The following is a 13,797-nucleotide window of genomic DNA, read 5'->3' on the forward strand; positions in this document are numbered from 1 at the left end:
GAGATACCAGATGTGTGACACTTTTTTGCAGCCTAGGTGGGCAAAGGGGCCCATATTCCAAAGAGCACCTTTTCGGATTTCACGGTAATTTTTTACACATTTTGATTTCAAACTTCTTACCACACATTTGGGCCCCTAGAATGCCAGGGCAGTATAACTACCCCACAAGTGACCCCATTTTGGAAAGAAGACACCCCCAGGTATTTCGTGATGGGCATAGTGAGTTCATGGAAGTTTTTATTTTTTGTCACAAGTTAGTGGAATATGAGACTTTGTAAGGAAAAACAAAAACAAAAAAAAAACAACATCATTTTCCGCTAACTTGTGACAAAAAATATAAAATTCTAGGACCTCGCCATGCCCCTCACGGAATACCTTGGGGTGTCTCCTTTCCAAAATGGGGTCACTTGTGGGGTAGTTATACTGCCCTGGCATTTTCCAGGGGCCCTAATGTGTGGTAAGTAGGTAAATGACCTGTGAAATCCTAAAGGTGCTCTTTGGAATGTGGGCCCCTTTGCCCACCTAGGCTGCAAAAAAGTGTCACACATGTGGTATCGCCGTATTCAGGAGAAGTTGGGCAATGTGTTTTGGGGTGTCTTTTTACATATACTCATGCTGGGTGAGAGAAATATCTCGGCAAAAGACAACTTTTCCCATTTTTTTATACAAAGTTGGCATTTGACCAAGATATTTATCTCACCCAGCATGGGTATATGTAAAATGACACCCCAAAACACATTGCCCAACTTCTCCTGAGTACGGCGATACCAGATGTGTGACACTTTTTTGCAGCCTAGATGCGCAAAGGGGCCCACATTCATTTTATGAGGGCATTTTTAGACATTTGGATCCCAGACTTCTTCTCACGCTTTAGGGCCCCTAAAATGCCAGGGCAGTATAAATACCCCACATGTGACCCCATTTTGGAAAGAAGACACCCCAAGGTATTCAATGAGGGGCATGGCGAGTTCATAGAAATTTTTTGGCACAAGTTAGCGGAAATTGATTTTATAAATTTTTTTCTCACAAAGTCTCCCTTTCCGCTAACTTGGGACAAAAATTTCAATCTTTCATGGACTCAATATGCCCCTCACGGAATACCTGGGGGTATCTTCTTTCCGAAATGGGATCACATGTGGGGTATTTATACTGCCCTGGCATTCTAGGGGCCCTAAAGCGTGAGAAGAAGTCTGGAATATAAATGTCTAAAATTTTTTACGCATTTGGATTCCGTGAGGGGTATGGTGAGTTCATGTGAGATTTAATTTTTTGACACAAGTTAGTGGAATATGAGACTTTGTAAGAAAAAAAATAATAATTTCCGCTAACTTGGGCCAAAAAAATGTCTGAATGGAGCCTTACAGGGGGGTGATCAATGACAGGGGGGTGATCAATGACAGGGGGGTGATCAGGGAGTCTATATGGGGTGATCACCCCCCTGTCATTGATCACCCCCCTATAAGGCTCCATTCAGATGTCCGTATGTGTTTTGCGGATCCGATCCATGTATCTGTGGATCCGTAAAAATCATACGGACATCTGAATGCAGCCTGACGGGTGGGGTGATCAATGACAGGGGGGTGATCAGGGCGTATATATGGGGTGATCACCCCCCCTGGAAGGCTCCAGGGAGACGCCTGTATGTGTTTTGCGGATCCGATCCATCTATCAGTGGATCCGTAAAAATCATGCGGACGTCTGAATGGAGCTTTACAGGGGGGTGATCAATGACAGGGGGGTAATCAATGACAGGGGGGTGATCAGGGAGTCTATATGGGGTGATCACCACAGTCATTGATCACGCCCCTGTAAGGCTCCATTCAGACGTCCGTATGCGTTTTGCGGATCCGATCCATCTATCAGTGGATCCGTAAAAATCATGCGGACGTCTGAATGGAGCTTTACAGGGGGGTGATCAATGACAGGGGGGTAATCAATGACAGGGGGTGATCAGGGAGTCTATATGGGGTGATCAGGGGTGATCAAGGGTGAATAAGGGGTTAATAAGTGACAGGAAGGGGGGTGTAGTGTAGTGGTGCAACATATTACTGAGCTACCTGTGTCCTCTGGTGGTCGATCCAAACAAAAGGGACCACCAGAGGACCAGGTAGCAGGTATATTAGACGCTGTTATCAAAACAGCGTCTAATATACCTGTTAGGGGTTAAAAAAATCACATCTCCAGCCTGCCAGCGAACGATCGCCGCTGGCAGGCTGGAGATCCACTCTCTTACCTTCCGTTCCTGTGAGCGCGCGCGCCTGTGTGCGCGCGTTCACAGGAAATCTCGGCTCACGCGAGATGACGCCAGTCGGCGTTAGCGTAGCCTGGGGGAGCCGCCGCGATGACGCCTTTCGGCGTTACAGTTGCGGCAACTGGTTAATTATGCTGAGAAGCAGATATTAGATCAAAACATAGCATGAGGAGGTGTGATCCAGGTTCATTCTTGTTTTTGGATATTTTATAGATCCTTTCCTTTTTTGCACTCTGGTATTAGCATTCCTCCCATTCGACCAAGGTAATTTTAATTAGCAGGAGACTGCATAAGGCTGAATTCACACATCCGTGGAACACGGTCCTTAAGATACCGGACTGGCATCCTGCACTGGCATCCATAACAACCAATGACGCTGTGCGCTCCTGCACTAAGTAGGATGCCAGTCCGGTAAATCATGGACCATGTTCCACGGACGTGTGAATTCAGCCTAAGGGTTCACAAATTCCTACCAGCTCTCAGCTTTTTCATTGGTGGCAGTGGCTTTCCCTCCTTCTCCACTGTGTGACCGCTTATTAGAACAAGGCGGGCACTGCGCTTTGCACGCACCATGTTCTCTTATAGTGACTGATACTAATACGTTAAAAAACGTATTACTCCAAATTGGGAGACCCTATCACGATTGGACAAAGAGCACATCTACATAGGCATTTCCAGGTATTTGGTGACACATTATTAGGAACTACAGGTATGTACACTGAATGGGAATATTTGCTTTACTACTATGATTTAAAAAAAAATGGGTTTTCTGAGATTATTTTTTTTACTGATGACCTATGCTCTCGATAGGTCAGCAGCATCTGATCAGTGGGGGTCCGACACCCATGACCCATGCTGATCAGATGCCTTCTCGCAGCTCACCAAGCACTGCACCATACATAGTATAGCGGCTGTGATTGGTATTGTGCTCAGCTCCATTCACTTCAATAGGGCTGAGCTGAATCTAGGCCATGTAAATGATGAACATGTTGTTCCTAGCCTAGGACAAGCAGAGCCAGGAGCACTGCTGCCTTCTTATGCAGCTGATTGGCAGGGTCCCGGGTATCGGACCCCCACTGATCAGATACTGATCTGATGAAAAAAAAATCTCTAAAAAAATCTCAGAAAACCCCTTTAATGGTTGTGCTATTCTATGATCTATAACAGTTTAACGTCAAACACATTAAAATGAACATTCCTCATCACTCAAATTCTGCTCATGTGTTTTCCATATTTCCTACTTGCTTCCCCTCTTCCTTACCTCTTTGTTAAATCGAATTACTTAAGATTTTGAGATGATGTTCTTGTATTGTGACTTCAACAGTGTCCAGTTTTGATTCTGGTAGATGTACATCAGTGATGACTTCCAGCTTTCTGACGTTTTTTGTCACTTTATTAATACGGTACTATTTGTCTTCTGCTTTATAATGGATATACGCTAGACACCATCCCTCCTATTTACCTCCTTCCCACTTTATTTCCCTTGTATTTTTTTTATTGAAAACAAATACAGTTTGAGAAGAAAGGGAAAAAAAAGGTTGGCTACATCTTACAAATTCTGCCTGGGGTATGCAGTGCAACTGTATATCTAAGGCCTCATGCATACGGCCGTTGGACGGTCGTGGCCCGCAAACGGCGGGTTGGCAATCCACGGCCGCCGGCCGTGTGCAACACGCATCACGGACCCATTCACTTGAATGGGTCCGCAATTCCGGAGATGCGGAACGGAACACTGGAAGCACTACGGAGTGCTTCCGTGGTGTTTCTTTCTGTTGTTCCGCACCGCAAATAGGTCCGCATTTGAATGGGTCCGTGTCACCGCCAGTTCTGTGAGAAGCTCTGGCAGACGTTCTTCTCTGCCTCTTGTATGATGTTCTTTGTTTTGGTTTCACTTTCTCATCTCCTTTCCTTCTGCCAGGTGTCACTTATTTAGACATAATCGTCTTCCTTTATATTCCCTCCCATACTGCCTCACTTTGCGGTTTATACTACTTCCTGGATGAAGTGTTCACTGCTGGAGGCTGCGTCTGCTGTTTGCTCAGATAAGTCCTTTACTTTATTGTGTTTGCTTGCTGGCTTGATTCTAGGTGACCCTGACTCCCTCCGTATTAAGTGCAGGGAGCCGGTGGTCGTGTCCCCTCACTATTATAGGGTTTTCAGGTGTCACACAGGCTTAGGTACGTGGGCATGCAATCGTCTACCATCGAGACCCTTGTATGTGCATAGCAGTCAGGGAGAGCTCTTAGGGTTTTATAGGGCTCACCTATAAGCTCCTTAGTTTGGGATCAAGCCAGTCGCTCATTTATTTATTAGTTCCAGCTATCTGCAAATCTCATCCATGACATTATAAACCGCCATAACCGTCTTAAGCATGGATCCGGTTTCAGCCTTGATTGACCGCATGCAAGGTCTTTCGCTGGAGGTAGCAGATCTCCGTAAAACTGTGTCTCAGTTTCAGGTGACCGGTTCTGCTGGCGTTCATGGAGTTTGTTCCGAGCCTAAGATCTCGCTTCTGGATACGTTCTCCGGGGGTAGTGAGAATTTTGTTCGCTTTAGAGAGGCTTGAAAACTCTATTTTCGCCTACTTCCCCATTCCTCTGGTGATGAGGAGCAGAGGGTGGGGATCATCATCTCGCTGCTCAGGGATAATGCTCAGTCTTGGGCCTTTTCGCTGCTGGTGGGGGCACGGCCCCTTCGATCGGTGGATGAATTTTTTGTAGCCCTGGGGCAGATATATGATGACCCGGATCGTATTGCTCTGGCTGAATCTAAACTGCGTTTTTTATGCCAGGGTAAACAGTCCGCAGAGATATATTGTTCTGAATTTCGGAGATGGGCAGCTGATACTGGTTAGAATGGTGCTGCACTTCGAAGTCAATTTTGCCATGGTCTTTCAGAAAGATTGAAAGATGCATTCGCTTTTCATGAGACCAGCGTCCTTAGAGTCAGCCATGTCTCTAGCTGTTCGTATTGACAGGCGTCTTAGAGAGAGAGAGGAGACTTCTCTTTCCTGTCATATTCAGCCCAAGGACAGTGGGGATGTCTCATTCAGTCTCACTCTGTCTCAATCCCCTCTGAGGAGGAGGCCATGCAGCTGGGTTTGCTTGCCTCTGATTGTAGAGGATTCAGCTCTAAGAGGAGGGTTTGTTTCTGTTGTGGGGGTATAAATCATTTAGCTAATGTTTGTCCCTCTAGGAGATTCATGAAGTTTTCTGAGGGTAATAAAAACAAAACAAAGAAAACCCTCTAAAAACTTTCCATTTGCTACTATTGGCAAGGTTGATGCGGAAATTGAAGGTTTGCCGTTTGCTTGTAGTTCCCGTTTTCTCCTACCTGCCAGGGTGGCGCTAGACAGCAAGAACATTGTAAGATTTTAGTAGATAGTGGAGCAGCTGTCAATCTCATTGATAATCAATTTGCAACAACGCATGGTTTCCAGGTATGCACTATGGAAAAGGATATACCTGTTTTTGCTATCGATTCCGCTCCACTTTCCCAAAGATCGTTAAAGGGCATAGTTCACAATATCCGTTTGACTGTGGGTGACGCTCATGTTGAGGATATGTCATGTTTCGTCTTAAACGGATTACCTACTCCTCTAGTGTTGGGGCTACCCTGGCTCACTAAACATAATCCCACAATTGATTGGCAAGCAAGGCAAATAAATGGTTGGAGTGAGTTTTGCAGAGAGAATTGCCTCACGGCATCTCTTTCAGAGGTTTCTACCAAGACTGTGCCATCTTTTCTCTCTGAATTTTCGGATGTGTTTTCCGAGAGTGGTGTCCAGGAGTTGCCCCCTCACCGGGAGTACGACTGCCCTATTAATCTCATCCCAGGCGCCAAGCTGCCAAAATCACGTCTATACAATCTCTCCCAACCTGAAAGGGTCGCTATGCGTACTTATATCTCTGAGAGCCTGAGAAAGGGACACATCCGACCCTCGAAGTCACCTGTGGCCGCTATTTTTTTGTTTGTTAAGAAAAAAGATGCTTCTTTAAGACCTTGTCTGGATTTCAGGGAGCTGAACCGTATCACGATTCGTGACCCATATCCGCTTCCTCTGATCCCGGACCTGTTTAACCAGATTGTTGGGGCTAAAGTTTTTTCTAAGTTGGATTTAAGAGGGGCATACAACCTAGTCAGGGTCAGGGAAGGGGACGAATGGAAGACGGCCTTCAATACCCCTGAGGGTCATTTCGAAAATTTGGTTATGCCCTTTGGTTTGATGAATGTTCCGGCCGTCTTCCAACATTTTGTGAACAGCATTTTTTATCATTTAATGGGGAAATTTGTACTGGTGTATCTAGATGACATTTAGATTTTTTCTCCTGATTTCAAGACTCATCGGGACCACCTATGTCAGGTCTTGCTGATTCTGCGGGAGATTAAATTGTACGCTAAACTGGAAAAATGTGTGTTTGCGGTTCCGGAGATTCAATTTCTTGGTTTTCTTCTCTCCGCTTCTGGTTTTCGGATGGACCCTGAGAAGGTCCGCGCTGTGCTTGATTGGGAGCTTCCTGAGAATCAGAAGACGCTGATGCGGTTTTTGGGTTTTGCCAATTATTACAGAAAGTTCATTTTGAATTATTCCTCTGTTAAGCCACTCACTGATATGACTAAAAAGGGGGTGGATTTTTCCTCGTGGTCGGTAGATGCGCTTAAAGCATTTTCTAGTATTAAAGAGAGTTTTGCTTCCGCTCCCATTTTGGTACAACCTGATGTCTCTCTACCTTTTATTGTTGAGGTGGATGCTTCTGAGGTGGGTGTGGGTGCGGTCTTGTCTCAGGGTCCCTCTCCTGCCAAATGGCGACCGTGTGCCTTTTTCTCAAGGAAACTATCATCTGCAGAGAGAAATTACGATGTGGGAGATAGGGAGTTGTTGGCCATCAAATTAGCTTTTGAGTAATGGCGCCATTGGTTAGAGGGAGCCAGACACCCTATTACCTTGTTTACCGACCATAAGAATCTGGCCTACTTGGAATCGCAAAAGCGTCTGAACACGAGACAGGCCAGATGGTCTTTGTTCTTTTCTAGGTTTAATTTTGTTGTTACGTTCCGCCCTGGGGATAAAAATGTGAAGGCGGATGCCCTGTCACGTTGTTTTCCGGGAGGGGGGAACTTTGAAAACCCGGGTCCCATTTTGGCTGAAGGGGTGGTCGTCTCTGCTCTTTATCCTGATTTGGAGGCAGAGGTTCAGGCAGCCCAGGCAGAGGCTTCTGATCTTTGTCCTCCTGGGAGGTTGTTTGTGCCTCTCGCTCTACGACACAAGGTTTTTAAGGAGCACCACGATACTGTCCTTGCTGGACACCCGGGGAGTAGAGCCACAGTGGATCTCATTGCTCGGAGATTCTGGTGGCCGGTTCTTCGTAAGACGGTTGAGGGTTTTGTGGCAGCCTGCAAGACCTGCGCTCGTGCCAAGGTCCCTCATTCACGGCCATCGGGTTCTCTCCTCCCGTTACCCATTCCTTCCCATCCTTGGACGCATGTGTCCATAAACTTCATTACGGACCTGCCTCGTTCCTCGGGGAAGACTGTGATTCTGGTGGTAGTGGACCGTTTTAGCAAACTGGCACATTTCATTCCCTTTCCTGGGTTACCCAATGCTAAGTCGTATTTGTTGATCATATTGGTAAATTGCATGGCATCCCTTCAGACATCGTTTCTGATAGGGGCACGCAATTTGTTTCCAGATTCTGGAAGGCCTTCTGTTCTCGCTTGGGGGTTCGGTTGTCGTTCTCTTCTGCTTTTCACCCACAGTCGAATGGTCAGACCGAACGTGTCAATCAGAATCTGGAGACATATCTGCGCTGTTTTGTGGCGGAGAATCAGGAGGATTGGTATTCTTTTTTGTCCCTTGCGGAGTTTGCTTTAAATAAGTCGCCAGGAGTCCTCTGTTAAGTCACCATTTTTTGGTGCATATGGGTTTCATCTGCAGTTTGGGACATTCTCTGGAGAGGGGTCTTCTGCTTTACCTGATGAGGAGAGATTTTCCTCGTCTTTGTCATTTATTTGGCAAAAGATTCAGGGTAATCTGAAGAGGATGAGTGAGAGATATAAGCGTGTGGCGGATAAGAGACGTGTGCCTGGTCTGGACCTGAATGTGGGTGATCTGGTGTGGTTGTCTACAAAGAATATCAAACTGAAGGTTCCATCCTGGAAGTTGGGTCCTAAGTTTATTGGGCCTTACAAGATCTTGTCCGTCATCAATCCCGTTGCCTTCCGTCTTGATCTTCCTCAGACTTCGAAGATCCATAATGTTTTTCACAAGTCCCTATTAAAACCTTATGTCCAACCCACTGTACCCTCCTCTTTGCCTCCTCCTCCGATTATTGTTGATGGTAACCTTGAATTTCAGGTCTCTAGGATTGTGGATTCTCGCATTATCCGCGGTTCTCTTTAGTACCTTCTTCATTGGGAGGGTTATGGTCCTGAGGAGAGGATGTGGGTCCCAGTGGCGGACATTAAGGCCATTCGTCTCATCAGGGCTTTCCATAGGTCTCATCCTTAGAAGGTGGGCTCTGAGTGTCCGGAGTCCACCCGTAGAGGGAGGGGTACTGTCACCGCCAGTTCTGTGAGAAGGTCTGGCAGACGTTCTTCTCTACCTCTTGTATGATGTTCTTTGTTTTGGTTTCACTTTCTCATCTCCTTTCCTTCTGCCAGGTGTCACTTATTTAGACATAATCGTCTTCCTTTATATTCCCTCCCATACTGCCTCACTTTGCGGTTTATACTACTTCCTGGATGAAGTGTTCACTGCTGGAGGCTGCGTCTGCTGTTTGCTCAGATAAGTCCTTTACTTTATTGTGTTTGCTTGCTGGCTTGATTCTAGGTGACCCTGACTCCCTCCGTATTAAGTGCAGGGAGCCGGTGGTCGTGTCCCCTCACTATTATAGGGTTTTCAGGTGTCACACAGGCTTAGGTACGTGGGCATGCAATCGTCTACCATCGAGACCCTTGTATGTGCATAGCAGTCAGGGAGAGCTCTTAGGGTTTTATAGGGCTCACCTATAAGCTCCTTAGTTTGGGATCAAGCCAGTCGCTCGTTTATTTATTAGTTCCAGCTATCTGCAAATCTCATCCATGACAGTCCGGCCCGCTGCACGGATGTTGCCCGTGCATTGGGTACCGCAATTGCGGTCGCCAATGCACGGTATGGCCATGTGCATGAGGCCTAAAACTGGTAGTTATACAGCAATAGAGGAAATAATACTATATGACTACTTAACATTCTGCAGCTTTTGTTCTTTTAATAAGCTCTGGGTTTGCTTGCAATGTAATGAATCTTACAGCCGGAAATTTACACAGATTGTACTGAATACATATGATAGCACAGTCTCCCATTGCACCCAGTGGCATCTACCAGATGCAGGGCATTTACATTCAGTATGGAAGTGTCTGCCCTTTATAAGGCTCAGCAGGCTTATGTCGTGGTAGAATGTGCAGCCAGAAGGCTTACGTGTGAAGAGGAAGCTGCCCAGTCTCTGTCTGATTCACATAAATCCTCTTCTGCGCAAAGATTACGCTGGACTCCAAGCAGAGTATCCACTTTCTGGAAAAAATCTTCTCTCGAGCCCATACGCTGTGGATCCCACAAAACTAATGGAATATACTGTCTTCGAGAGGGACACAGGTTTCTGTTTGCCGTCAGCGTGGGTATTGAACAATGTCTCTGGAGTGCAGATAAAAAGACAAACTGTGGGGGTCTTCCCCACAGACAAGTTGAGCCATGCAGATCAGGAGGCTTCAACTTTACAAAGCTTTATGTAACCACAGTGCAGATGCTGCTTTAAATTAAAGGGAATGGTTTATTTATATTGGGCTTAGAAACCACAAATAAAATTAATAATATTAATATAATAATATTTATAATAAAAGCCTCTTTCTTTTTGTTCAGATCAGTTTGTCTTCATAAAGGGAGTGTTAAAAAATTCGGTGATGGGCTAGCTGGATAAGGCTTTTGTTAAACATGGCCCGCCTGGTCCTTGATATGTGTTGGCAGCGCATGCCAGATGGTTGTTGCCTGTTTTGCAACCAGGCACCAGGATAAAGCTATGTGAGGGGCACAGCTCTTGGCAAGAAAGAACAAGGGAAACAATATACTTCCTTCACACCATAAATTCATTGTTCCCAAACAAGACAACAGATTGTGAGCTGCCATCTGATCCCAGAATCCTTTGATCCCCACTCTCTGGAGGATCCCTCAATTTCTGAGGAGATTGTTTGACATTCTTTAATTTCTGTCGTCCTTTCTCGGGATTAAAAGTTCCACGGCTTGTAAAGTGTACAGGGGCCCCAGAGTCTTGAGAGTCTGTTGAAGAAGGTTCCCGGTAAAAGGGGGATTTAGAATGTAAGTGGAACCTCTTTTTTCCAAGGTGGGGTAAGCAAGATGAAGCGATGGGAGAAGAAAGGTTGCGGTCCCCACCATCTGTGCTGTCATTATCTCTCTTCACTGGTCTCCGTACTCTTGTCGCCTCTGACCGTGGACCTCGCGGAACTAGCGCTCTTTCTGCAAGAGGTAATGCAGAAAAAAAGTTTTACAAAATGTTTAAGAGCAAATATATTGTTAAAGCAGATCTGCTGGTGAAAGCCATATACAGTCCTGATCAAAAGTTTAAGACCACTTGAAAAATGGCAATAAATCATATTTAGCATGGCTGGATCTTAACAAGGTTCCAAGTAGATCTTCAACATGCAACAAAATGAAATGGGAGTGAGACAAAACATTTTTTGAGCATTCAATTTAATAAAAACAACGAATAAACTGAAACAGGCTGTTTTTCAGCTGATCAAAATCCAACTTCCAAACATGAACTCAGTAATGAGTAGCTCCGCTGTTATTGTTTATAACTTCCAAAATTCGTTTCGGCATGCTTGATGCAAGCGTTTCCATGAGGTGAGTGGGAACATTTCTCCAAATAGTGAAGACGGCCGCACGAAGGCCATCTACTGTCTGGAACTGTTGTCCATTTTTGTAAACTTCCCTTGCCATCCATCCCCAAAGGTTCTCAATTGGATTAAGATCAGGGGAACACGCAGGATGGGCCAAAAGAGTGATGTTATTCTCCTGGAAGAAGTCCCTTGTCCTGCGGGCATTGTGTACTGTAGCGTTGTCCTGTTGAAAAACCCAGTCATTACCACACAGACGAGGGCCCTAAGTCATGAGGAATGCTCTCTGCAACATCTGGACATAGCCAGCGGCCGTTTGACGTCCCTGCACTTCCTGAAGCTCCATTGTTCCACTGAAGGAAAAAGCACCCCAGATCATTATGGAGCCCCCTCCACTGTGGCGTGTAGAAAACATATCAGGTGGGATCTGCTTGTCACACCAGTAACGTTGGAAACCATCAGGACCATCAAGGTTAATTTTTTTCTCATCAGAGAATAAAACTTTCTTCCACCTTTGAATGTCCCATGTTTGGTGCTTTCTTGCAAAGTCCAAACGAGCAGTTCTGTGGCGTTCAAGGAGACGAGGTCTTTGAAGACGTTTTTTTGTTTTTGAAGCCCTTCAGTCTCAGATGCCGTCTGATGGTTATGGGGCTGCAGTCAGCACCAGTAAGGGCCTTAATTTGGGTCGAGGATCGTCCAGTGTCTTGACGGACAGCCAATTGGATCCTCTGGTTTAGTGCTGATGAAATTTTTTGTTCCATAACCCTCAGGATCATTTAAGAAAATCCAAATGACTGTCTTACTGTGTCCCACTTCAGCAGCAATGGCGTGCTGTGAGAGACCCTGCTTATGCAGTTCAACAACCCGACCACATTCAAAAAGGGAGAGTTTATTGCCTTTGCCATCACAACGTGTGACTACCTGACAGAAAATGACAATGAATCCACATCTTTGCACAGATTTGGCCTTTTAAAGGCATGTGGTCCTAAAATTTAGATCAGCTGAAAAACAGCCTGTTTCAGTTTAATCGTTATTTTCAATTAATTGAATGCTCAAAAAATGTTTTGTCTCACTCTCATTTCTTCTTGTTGCATGTTGAAGCTCTACTTGGAACCTTGTTAAGATCCAACAATGTAAAATATGATTTTTTGCCATTTTTCAAGTGGTCTTAAACTTTTGTTCAGGACTGTATGAGAAACACATACTGATGACATATTGTAACGATATGCCTAGTGATGAGGGAATTGATCCTCTTAATACACCAGCCATAACCTGTCCAATAGGTAAATTGATTTATTGAGTATGTGTTTTGTTCATAGTGAATGCATTCAATTATTCTATTCTACTGACTGGTGGATCAGGTAGATCGATGCTCTCATCCTAGCACAAAAGAAGAGATAACTACCTGCTCTGATGGATGCTGCCCCTTCAGACTCACAGTTGAGGTTTTCCGAGCTGTCTGCAGTCCCAAGAGATGCTTCAGACTCCAAGGTCTCATCATCTGAAGCCCTTGGCTCTAAAGCTAGCATTTCATAGGCAAGCTCCTCCCTATTAAAAAAAAAAAAAAAAAAACATGTAGATGAAAAAAATATGTACGAAAATTTAAAAGGAAAATGTCTCACAAGATATGAAACAGTACAATACCAAATTTATGTGGTTTTTATTTTATTTTTTCTACTTTTGTACAATGAAAACTTTTTGGGGGTCATTTATCAAACTGGTGTAAAGTAGAACTGGCTTAGTTGCCCATAGCAACCAATCAGATTCCTCATTTAATTTTCCAAAGGAGCTGTCCAAAATGAAAGGTGGAATCTGATTGGTTGCTAAGCCAGTTCTACTTTACACCAGTTTTGATAAATAACCCCCCTTATTTTTATTGCAGCGCTTAAAGGTCATCAATATGCTCACCCTGCACAACCTCTTTTATTTAAATGTAAAGGAGACTTCCTACCACAGAAGTTTTTTTTTTAACAAAATTTTTATTAAGGTTTTTCAGTAAACAAAAAAAACTCAGATTACCTGCTTTCCCTACCAAGATTATGTCATTTTTACATGTACAAGAGTAATCTTACATAACAACCCGTTCCCTCCCCTTCCTCAGGTGGTCAATCTCTAATCTCTCATGTCATATATTATAATATGGAGTCTCCTGCATGTTTTGGTTCACCTTTATTGAGTAGTTGTTATGTTAGTGCATTTCAGCTTCCCCAGTGTGCCAGCAATGTCCTCCTTGAGACACCATGTTGAATCTTTAAAAGGGGATGCTAATTTATGAATGTCTGTTTCTGGCAAAAATGCACAAATAAATTGTCTCCATTTCCTGAAGAATGCAGTTGCTCGAGTTTCTTGTTTCTCTCAGTTTCAACTATTTCTAACAACATACAATGTTTCACCTGGGCTATCACTTCCGTCGCACTAGGACATTCTGGGTCAAGCCCCCTATACAGAAGACGTCTCTTAGCTGCCTGGATGAATAGGTGTACAATCTCTGGCAGGTTGTCATTTTTCTCTGATGCCTGGAAAAGTATAATTTCCGGTGTCTCTTTGAACTTACTCGCTAATTTGTGCTTGAGTAGCTCATTCAGATGGCTCCAATATCGTCTGGAGGCCAGACATGCCCAAAGTCCATCGTACAGGTCGGTAGCTTCCAATTTACATTT

At 44.7% G+C, this 13,797-nt stretch overlaps 1 protein-coding gene across 3 annotated transcripts in view; it reads right to left on the reverse strand.

Annotated features, from left to right (window-relative positions):
- Positions 1-9,478: 9,478 nt before the first annotated feature.
- Positions 9,479-13,797, reverse strand: part of MYO9A (myosin IXA) — a 114,231-nt gene continuing 109,912 nt past the window's right edge. For all 3 annotated transcript variants that reach the window (XM_040413681.1, XM_040413679.1, XM_040413680.1), the window contains 2 exons: positions 12,543-12,685; positions 9,479-10,757 (listed from right to left, as the gene is read on the reverse strand). In XM_040413681.1, the coding sequence (XP_040269615.1) occupies positions 10,357-10,757; positions 12,543-12,685 (544 nt within the window). In that variant the 3' untranslated portion in view covers positions 9,479-10,356. The remainder of the gene's footprint in view (positions 10,758-12,542; positions 12,686-13,797) is intronic.

This window comes from Bufo bufo, chromosome 1 (genome assembly GCF_905171765.1).
Source record: "Bufo bufo chromosome 1, aBufBuf1.1, whole genome shotgun sequence".
Taxonomy (NCBI): domain Eukaryota; kingdom Metazoa; phylum Chordata; class Amphibia; order Anura; family Bufonidae; genus Bufo; species Bufo bufo.